The sequence below is a fragment of the Haemaphysalis longicornis genome, unplaced genomic scaffold (genome assembly GCF_048455015.1).
Source record: "Haemaphysalis longicornis isolate Haplotype H1 unplaced genomic scaffold, Haemaphysalis longicornis Haplotype H1 scaffold_2, whole genome shotgun sequence".
Classification (NCBI taxonomy): Eukaryota; Metazoa; Arthropoda; class Arachnida; order Ixodida; family Ixodidae; genus Haemaphysalis; species Haemaphysalis longicornis.
This window is the reverse complement of record NW_027526295.1, coordinates 229,738,205-229,748,457: the sequence shown is the minus strand read 5'-3', so window position 1 is coordinate 229,748,457 and position 10,253 is coordinate 229,738,205. Positions and strand designations below refer to the sequence as shown.

At 46.7% G+C, this 10,253-nt stretch overlaps 1 protein-coding gene across 3 annotated transcripts in view; it reads right to left on the bottom strand.

The window, feature by feature from the left end:
* Window positions 1-7,388: 7,388 nt before the first annotated feature.
* LOC144170066 (delta-sarcoglycan-like) overlaps window positions 7,389-10,253 on the bottom strand; it is a 38,218-nt gene continuing 35,353 nt past the window's right edge. For 2 of the 3 annotated variants that reach the window (XM_077699602.1, XM_077699601.1), the window contains exon 8: window positions 7,389-7,833. In XM_077699602.1, the coding sequence (XP_077555728.1) occupies window positions 7,639-7,833 (195 nt within the window). In that variant the 3' untranslated portion in view covers window positions 7,389-7,638. The remainder of the gene's footprint in view (window positions 7,834-10,253) is intronic. The other variant, XM_077699603.1, reaches the window with a different exon arrangement.

Sequence of the window (10,253 nt, the reverse complement as noted above, 5' to 3'; positions counted from 1 at the left end):
CTATCTGATCGCTGCAGGCATGGCTAGAGTGCCGCCCGACGCCATTAGAATATTAAAGACTGGGCTAGCACCGGCCAAACCGACTGTCCGTTGCCAGAAATCATGCAAAACGCAAGAAATAGCTGTGATTTGCCAATGCTCGCACGGTGGGAATTATTTAAGCAAGAAGTGAAAGTCACTGCTATTGAAGAGGATACAGTGATGGCGTTTGAAAAAAAAAACAGCATAAATCACTTAAATAAATTGTTGAGAGAACTTTATGAACTTGAAGGCCGACGTCCAGGTCAATATATGGATGACATTCGGAATGTCAAGGCGCAGCTACAGGCGTTTGATGTTGAGAATGGAGCACTAGTGCGGGCGAGATCACAGCGCTTTCCTGAAGTGCAGCCTTGTCGCCGGTCTCTAGGTGATGAGCGCCATCATGCTCTGTCTAAACAAATACTTAAAATTGAGTATAAAGGGAAAATTATTGATTACACTAGTGTGATAATGATTACCTTCGTCGATTATTATAGAACTGTATTCCAAGGTCCCAAAAAAGCGGTGAGCGAGGACTCCATTGACAAATTCATTAGTTTACTGCCAAAATTAAACCAGGACGAGTGTGAATTTATTGACCAGGAGATTGGCATTAAAGAACTGGTGTCTAGCATCGAATCATTGGCGAAAGGCAAAGCCCCAGGACCTGATGATCTCACTGCAGAATTTTACCACACATTCTGTTCTCTGCTGGCTCCAATTTTACTTGAGGTTTACCGCGAGGCTTACAAGACTGGATTTCTTCCACCTACGCTGTACGAAGGCCACACTGTTCTAATCCCCAAAAGTAATGATCCTGACAAACTGCGTAAAGTAGAAGGATATCTTCCCATTTCCTTATGTAATGTAGATTATTAAGTATTCGCTATGATTTTGGCCAACCGTCTTCAAAATGTAATTGAGCAACTAGTTTGTGACCATCAGACATGTGGCACTCATGGGCGATCTATTCAAACTTACATACACATAGCAAGGTCTATACTGGAGTGCGTTTCGGGTACGTCAGCCCAGGAAGCCTTAGTACAACTAGATTTGGCAAAGGCATTCGATCGTGTCAGTCACCAATTCTTGTTTCGTGCTCTTCAGCATGTAAACGCAGGATGTTGGCTTACCGAAGGTATTCAAATATGTTATGCTAATGGCTCGACAAGAGTGATAGTCAACAATCGACTAACCCAACCAATTCACCTTCTTTCATCGGTTCGTCAAGGGTGCCCATTGCCCAGGGCCCCTCCTGTTTTGCTTATACATTGAACCATTATGCATGCGCATAATAGAGGACATTAATGTTAGAGGGTTTACGCTATATCGTCCTTCGAAGTGAAAATTTTAGCATATGCTGACGATGTCGCTTTATTTTGTACTGACAAGGCCAGCATGGAGAATGCTCTTGCCATTACACAAGAATTTTGCGAGGTTTCAGGTGCGGCCCTGAATTTCGAGAAAAGCTGCGGATTTTGGTTGGGAGAATGGGGAACCACACTCGATTGTTTCGCCGGAATCAATTGGAATAGGTACCTAACTTACTTAGGAGTACCCCTCTCGCAGTTTTGCAATACTGACTCGCATTGGTCGGAGCAGGCGGTGAAGCTACAGCGCCAAGTGAATGACTGGCGTGGCCGGCAGCTGTCCATCTTTTCTCGTGCTCGGGCGTGTAACACGGTTCTTGTGACCCGACGTCTTTATGTCCTACAGGTGTTACATTGCTCACGGCTCAGGATGCAGGCTTTTAATCGAATTTTTGCAACCTTCATTTTGTGTTCGCGTAGTGGGCCAATGCGTCGCGATAACCTTTTTCTTCCGGTTGTGCGAGGGGGACTTGGGCTTGTTCATCTGTTTCTTTGGCAGCCTCTTTCTTGTTTATTCTACTTTCGACATGTTCAACATCCTTTTTTGGAAGCTGTACTCCAAATACGTCTTGCACATTTTCTCCCTGATATTGTGGTGTATTCGCTATCTGTGGACATAGACCGAAGCCCGCGAGGTTTCCTCAAAGAAGTGATTGACACGTTTCGCTTCTTACAGGCTCGGTTTAGCCTTGAGTGCATATTTACTGCTTCGCGCGAGTCTATTTTTGATGCCCTGGTTTCTGGGCTTTTTCCCACACCTTTATATCGTGTTTCGTACCTACAGTGTCTGTACCAGGATGTCCTCAATAGAGTGTGTAAAATGTGTGTTCCGCCAGGTGTTAAAACATTTTTCTTTAAATTACACACCGGCACGCTCCCTGTTAAAACTTGGATGAAAGACCGGGGTCTGTTTATTGCTTGGTCGACAGACTGTCGGCTCTGTACTCGACCAGAGACAATTGATCACTGCTTTGTAGACTGCAGAGATGCTGTCTTTTTCTGGGACATTTTACAGCGAACGCTCAGAAAAAACATGGTTATTACGCCTTTCTCTATCCGATTTTTGCCATTCGACTATCCTGATCAGCCGCCTTATGACATGTTTGTGTTGATTGGTTTGTACAGTCTGTGGCGATGCCGCTTATGTGATAGGCATGCTGAGCCACCAAGGTCAACTAAGTCATATTTCCGAGAAACTGTGCCATTTGTACGTAGTGTGTATAGTTCGCTTGACCAACCACCTGACTGGTTCCCGCTTTTGAACGCTTGTGTGTGTTTTCCTGAATTTTGATGTATATGTGCTTCTGATAACTTCAGCGTATTCTTTTGTTTGCTTGTATTCCTCGTACTGCAACGTCTGAGCGTACTCTCTCATGTAATAAAGAAAAAAAAAGTCATTGTAGTGTAGAGGATCCGTCTTAGCTTCTTGATCCCAAGGACGGTGGTTCGAGACCGCTCTTGCCTCGTTTTTTTTTTTTTTTTTTCATCTCTAAATTGAACGAAATTTTTATGGCTTAGGTTAGTTTTGGTATTTTAAGTGATTTCTTTGTATGCGTTAGGACATGTTATGTTATGTTTAGGTTAGGTTGCCATTCTTTACGTTATCTACAGCGATGCAGTGCCACACGCGGCAATTTTGTTACAAAACGCTGGTGGACGTCGATATAGTGGAGTCCTTGTAATACCGTTGGACGGCACTCTAGACACGGCCTTTGAGGGCAATAGGTAAGGTGATACAACGCAAACAAATACCGGAGGACTAGCTAGAAAGTAGGATGAATCTAATATATAAAAGCAGATGCAACAAAGCCAGTGTTGATTCATACAGACCACTCACTGTAACTGCTAGGCTGACTCACGTGTTGTGGGATTGTGAACTGCATCCAGAAGAGGCGGCTGCCTACCCAGGCAGGCTGCCGAAGGACATTGCTAGAGCCGTGTTAGCACAGGACTCAGTGCAACAGTTACAGGCGGTCCAGCGGATCGAGGCAGCTCTCGCTCGCCAAACGCGCAGGGATGCATCCGACGCGATCCAGGGGCTGAAGCCTCGCGGAGAGCGTTGGATTCCCCGACATAAGCGACGGGACACGACTTGATGACTGCCCCCACATAGTCAGGTAGCAAGAGGGCCCTGCGTGGCACCCTGCTGCCTCCGCCGGAGACTTCAATAAAGTTCACTTCTCTTTCTCTCACTGTAACGTCAGTGGTGTATAGATTCGAAATGCAGGAGATAAAATCAGAAATCCAAGCATGGATGGAAGAAAATGAAATACTTGGGGAACTGCAGAATAGATTTAGACAAGACAGACGATTGGATGATAATTTGTTCGTGGTAACGCAATGCATTGAAATTGCGAAAGCGAAGAATAGACCATTATGAATTACGTTCTTGGACATTAAGGGGGCATATGACAACGTAAACAGAGAACTGCTGTGGAGAATGCTGAAATTCCAGGGATTAGATGACGAGTTAATACAGTCCCTTATAGCAATCTATAAAGACAATAGAGTGCACCTTACCTGGGAAGGACAGAAATGCGCCCAGCAGGTCAACACCCATCGGGGACTGAAACAGGGATGCCCTTTGAGCCCAATACTGTTCATGGTTTACATGGCAGGGTTAGAAAAGAAACCGGAAGAAAGTCAAGTAGGGTTCAGCCTAACCCATATGCTGCAAGGCGATGTGGTACAACAGCGTATTCCAGCAATGTTATACGCAGACGACATTGTTCTTTTAGCTGATAACCAGACCGATATGCAACGGCTAATAAATATTAGCGGCCAGGAAGCCACCGACCTCGGGTTAAATTTTAGTGCAGAAAAATCGGGAATAATGGTTTTCAATGACGCTACCACTGACGCAGTTGCTATCCAGCGAGAATTATCCAGAGTGAAGGAATATAAATATTTGGGAGTGTGGATAAACGAAGGGGATAACTACTTAAGAACTGACGAGGAGCAACTTAAGGGTAAGGGAAAGCGAAACGCAGCTATAATGAAGCATAGAGCTCTGTGGGGGTATAACAAATATGAAGTGGTGAGAGGAATGGGGGAAAGAGTAATGGTTCCGGGTCTGACATTTGCGAATGCTGCACTCTGCTTAAAATAAGACGTTCTATCAGGCCTTGAAGTGAACCAGAGAACGGTAGGCCGTTTGGCCTTAGGCGCGCATGGGAAAACAACCAACGAAGCAGTGCAGGGAGATATGGGCTGGGCGTCGTTTGAAGTTCGAGATGCACAGAGTAAAATATGTTTTGAGATGAGGTTGAGAGCAATGGATCAACGAAGGTGGGCAGCTTAGGTTTTTAGGTACCTATACTTGAAAGGCGTGGTCACGCAGTGGTTAAGGAACACTAGAAGGCTAACGATGAAATAGGGAAAGAACAGTGGAGAATCCGAAACAGCCAAGGTAACCAAAAAAGAAGCAAGGCAGGTGGAAACAAATAAATGGAAGCTAAAACGTCGTTAGAGATGTACAGGGCTGAGAAATTGGACATCAGAAAGTGAAATTTGTACGATAATTCCCAGGGCAGTGCTTTCCTTTTTGAGGCTAGAGCAGGTTGCTTGCGAACTAAGAGCTTTGGGGAAACAGAAACTATGCCGCCCATAGGGTTAGAATGCGAGGTCATCCATCCGAATCTACATGAGGGAAATATTCGGCTTCCAGAAGCCCTATAATTTCAGGGTAGCACAGGTGGAGTTAACTTCAAGGCTGTCGAGGCGACGAAAAGAAGATTAGGATGCTGGTGGACGGAAAGCAGAGAGGGGAATATTGCCTAGGACAGTTACCACCTGTAACACGAAAAAAAAGTATTTTGTGCCTCTTAAGTTTTTTGTGCCTGCCCTAAGCAGCGCTAGTATTTAACCAAGAGTATAAAACATCGGTCAATAAGTCCTTCTTGGTAGGATGACACATCATTACCCCACTACAAAGGGGAAACCAATAGCAATCATCATCATCATCATCATTCGAAGCATACATACCAAGCGGCGCTACCCTCGCTCGAGCGCTACCACTCGCATTCGCCTCAGTGAGATGACGCGGCTTTACGCGTGGGCGTGCATGCCAGCTAACCATGGAGATTGGCGTCGAGCCGGGTATGAAGCCAGGCGATAAAAGTTGGCACAACGCCAAGAATGAGGTCAGCGGCGCAGTGTGTCAACCAGGTAAAAAATATTAAAACAACGGTGCAGAGATGCGACAAAGCACGTTTGCGCAGAATACAGGTTCACTTTGAGAAACATTTTTTTTTAATTTTCCCTGTTATTTTTGTATGAACTACCCTACGGCTGTATTTTTTGTAGAAAGCAGATTTCCGGCATATTTGGTCCTATGAATATAGTAAACAGTTTCTGTGACAAAATGAGGCAACACGCATTGTTCGTGCGTGATTTTAAGAGTCTTTGCACGCACGTCAAGAAGGGCTTGCAACCAATTTCTACAGTCGATACATAATTTTATTACAGCGCTTGCCAGAAGCTCATTACTGCTTGATTTCCAACTCGCAAGCGTTAAGTCTTTTAAAGGTGCTTTAAAATCGGAGTTATTTAAGCTCGAGCTTGGTTCGTTCATGATAACAGAAAAAAAGATACTAAGAAAAAATTCCTCCGGCGCGAGTCGCCCGGCGCTACCTCCGCGCATCTGCGTAGGCGGAGCCTAGCCGCCCTAGCTGTGACGTCATCACGCGCGCCGGCACGGCTCGACCTTCAAGAACACCCTGCCCAGCGTTCGTAGCGTGATCTCTCGCGTGGCATTCTCCTCGCAAGTGAAAGACACTACAACATCGCAGTAGAGACGGCACTGCAAATAGGAGAGTACACAGGACTAGCGCTGGACATCAACTTAATTTTCTCCCTCTCGGGAAAAAAAATTACAGAAACTGCGGATGCTAGAGCATGGGCGCAGCCATCAGGAAAATTTCCGCGATGAACTCAGGTGGTTCAGGTTTTACGCACGGGGCAAGTTTACCTTTACTTGACTGTTTCTAAATATGCCGGTTTCTATATATCTTTTTGTGTGTGTGTGGGAAAAATTATGTCCAGCGCTAGTCCTGTGTATTCTCTTCTTTGTCGTCGCGTCTCTTCTGTGCTGTTTTAACGTGTTTCACTGCACCAACAAGCTAGCCCCCATTTATGCATTGACAAGTCTCCTCGCCACTTCATGTGCTTTGACGCCTGAAGTGGGAAGCAGCGCACAAAACAGCTTGCGCTACAGAAGCCGAATTCACGAAGCCAGTTGCCTCCGTTTCTAGCGTGGAAAGATGTGAAAGGCTGCGAAAAAAACGATCCGTGCCAGCCACTCATGAAGAACTTTCAGCGGGATGTTCGGAAATCCACGGGAAGGGCAGCAGCCGGGTCTCCGACAAAGGAACAGATGGGGAGACAGAAGAGCGTCACTCCCGAAGAAGAGGAACCGTGAGACGAAGGCCGCCGTATCGCTACTCAAGAACGGACGAGGCAACTTCGGTGCAACCCCGAATATCGCGCCAGTGAATTGGCGGAGAAACGTGAGCGAGTTGCAGAAGATCCGAAGTAACTAGATCGCGTACATTGTACATACTTGAATGACCGAGTGTTCATTGCTGTTTGGGTGGGCTAACGACGACACCACTTGGCCGAGTGTCGAAGCATAACCTCGCAGAAACGTTGGCAGAGTCTCCAAGCATAAACACGCATAAACTTATCCGAACCAAGAGTAAGCTAGGTGGGGCCGCAAGCTTCGCTGTTTCTCCAGCCTTGCACCACTAGTGCAAGATGCGCAAAATTCCCAAATAAGCTGGCCGGCCATTTCTGGAGCAAGGACACGCGTTGGCTTGACAAATAAAGACGAGGAGAACAGCAAGCCAGGTGGCATTGGGTTCTCAGAGACGTTCATGAACTAGTGAAGGCTGAATCCGGCTGCCTGTCGTGTGTGTTTATAAAATGATCTTATTCCGGCAAGGCCCGTTTAAAAGCTGCCTGATGGTCAGAACTCTCAAAACCGCGAAAAGGGGAGGGGAAGCTTTATTTATCCAATCCGTCGTGATTGTGGTCACTTTATACTAGTAGTGTGAGATGTCTTCAGTCAAGTCTTCACTCCCTCCAGTCTTCACTCCCTGGCTGTAGCTGGCGTTCCGTGCCCTATTCCCCGGCCGAAGCAGGATGCAGGAGTCCGAGCTGGTCAACGTCGCCGCCCACTGTGAAGGAGTAAGGTTGGGGTTGGCAGGGGTTGGGAGATTCCTTAAAATGCGGGAACAGGCTCGATATTCTAGGTGACGTTCGGTGGCGCCGCTAGACTCGAGCAGAGGTCAGTCGAAGCCCGGCAGTGGCGCTCCGAAGGCGTGAGGAACAGCATCCCGTCATCGCAGGAACAGAGCTGATAGACCCGTACTTCTGTAGAACGGACGGTCAGATCAGCAACCTCCAGATCCTTGAGCTCTAATCGGCCGGAGTCAATCACGATCTGCGAGGCGAGATGGGATGTGTGGACACTAAGTTACCCCTGGCATCCTCGTCAAGGGAACATATTTAACCAGCATTGCTAGTAAAACATTCGTGCGAGGCATAAAAAGTATAGCGAACGTGATATAGGAGCCTGTTTACATAAGTTACTAGTAACATACCAATTGCCTGAAATTACCATCGTGTTCGAACAACAAAATAAAAAAGTTTGAAGAGCTCCATCCGAGGGATGTTCAGAGGACGGGAACTTTTCATTATTCAATCGCGTAAAGGCATCTTCCATGAGTTGGTGCCGTTTTAAGACCAGTATTCTCGATATGACTAGAACGACGTTATTTTTACGAGCTTCAGCCCACATCCAGGCATCCTTAGTCCAAGCGAATGAGAAGACATGGGGAAGTCGAATGCAGTCAAACGGAGCAACGCCCGCAGCTAACCTCCAGACGATGAGACATAATAGTAGCAGCGACATGGGCAGCTCGTTTCAGCGACGTCACCAATGCTGGGCGGTGGTTACGCAGTCCAGGCAGCATGGCTCGAGCCTACACCAAGAGCCAAGATAATTTTCATTGTATTTTGGTTTTACAGTTCTTAGTGGGACGGATGACGTCCTGTCAAAAAAAAAAATATAGTGCATTTCCCCACAGACCGCTTGGTAGACCGAAATGTTCTGGTAATATCCCTGGCCACATGGCGCATGCGTAAAACCGGCTTCCACTGCACCAAAACGATTACTTGAAAATCACGAAAATGGAACGGTTCCGGGTAAGACAATTCACGCATTGATAACGAGAAGGAGTACAATAGTATACATTTATCGCTTAAACCGCATATCGGTATACATTTAGATCGTCCGTAAATACGTTTACTAAGTGCCCAAAAAATCGTCGCATGGGTTCGTTCTCCGTTTGCGAATTCGGTCTTTGAGGGTTTAGCGACCTATTGAAAGCACTTTCAGCGAATGTTGGGGGACACTTTTAACAGCGAAGCTATTTAGCAAATCATAATTTTCCCGTCCGCAGTTAAAAATACCAAGGAAATGCCGAGTGCGCGCACGTGAGCACGGGCATCGCGGCGATCGCCCGGCAGTTAACAAAACCAAGAAAATGCCTAGAGCTTGTGTGTGCGTGCCTCGCGAAAACCGCCAGCATCCCTTGGAGCCCGTTTGTCAAGCCAAGCATACCCGCTTAAGGAAATTGGCCAACACTAAGGCGACCGCCTGGAAGTTAAAAAATCAAGAAAATGCCGAGCGCTTGTGTGTGCGTGCGTCACGGCGACCACCCAGCGTCCCCGGCGTACGCTTGTCAAGCCACCATACCCACTTAGGGAGATTGGCCAAGATTGGAAAAAAAAAAAAAAAACCCGGTGTTGGTCGTAATCGTGGCAACACTTGCTCGGAACGAGAAAGACACGTCATTAGCGTACGACCCTCCAAGGTGATGTCCAATGATTATCCCTTCCAGAAAAATGAAGGACGCTCACACTTATAGCAACAATGTTGTAGTAAAGGTCATTGCGGCCGCGAAGAAGAAGCAAATTGGCGACAAGCACGGGGACTTAATCCGACGTTAATGGTCGTGAAGGTTGAATACAGCGTCGCTACCTTCACGTCTTACGCGTTTGTGTGAGCTTTCTTGCATTTTTTAACGAAGGTTTTGACGCATTTTGAACGCAGTTTTGATGTTAGGAAGCTTTCGTTCTACTCTCAACCTTCTTGAGGAAGTGATGGTATATTTTTCTTGCTCTTCGCACTAAGAGCTCCGTCTGGCATCTTTTGTTCGGCATCTCTCCTTTCATCGGCGCTGTTTCTAAGTCATTTGTACATGTAATTGGACACTGATGCTACCAAGTTCACTACATTGTAGGCGGTACTTAGCTGTCCTCACAATTTTTTTCACGGCGTTACGTGCAGGCACGAACACCCGGGTACAAACATGAACCATTCATTCTCGGGCGCAGCTGTAACGAAAGAGCTCTCTAGTTTTCGGTTACACCATCACGCTCAGGCAGAATCATCCTCTGTGCAACTTCCCTTGCAAAAAAAAAAAAAAAAGATAATAGCTCAATTAGGCTGAAGGTGCGTAGAGCTTGAGTGCTAATGAGCACTCGGTGTCCCAGAGCCTGTCCGGACGAGTCAGATAGGGTAATATAGTGCCTTCTCAATTTACCAGTTCTGAGGACTACGCTCAGACCGGTAGTCCCATAGGAATACATAGAAAAATTGAGCACCGGATCGCGTCTCGGGTAGTCCGCGGACGATCGGGGACTGGTAATCAAGGAAGCCCATAGTGTCGCAGTGAGGCAGCACTGTCGTCTTCACGTTGATCGCTTTCGCCTTGACGCGCACTAAATTTTTTGCGAAGGTTGCCGGAGAAAAGCAAAGATCAAGACCTCCTGTTCGCATTAACTTCCCGGTTTGTG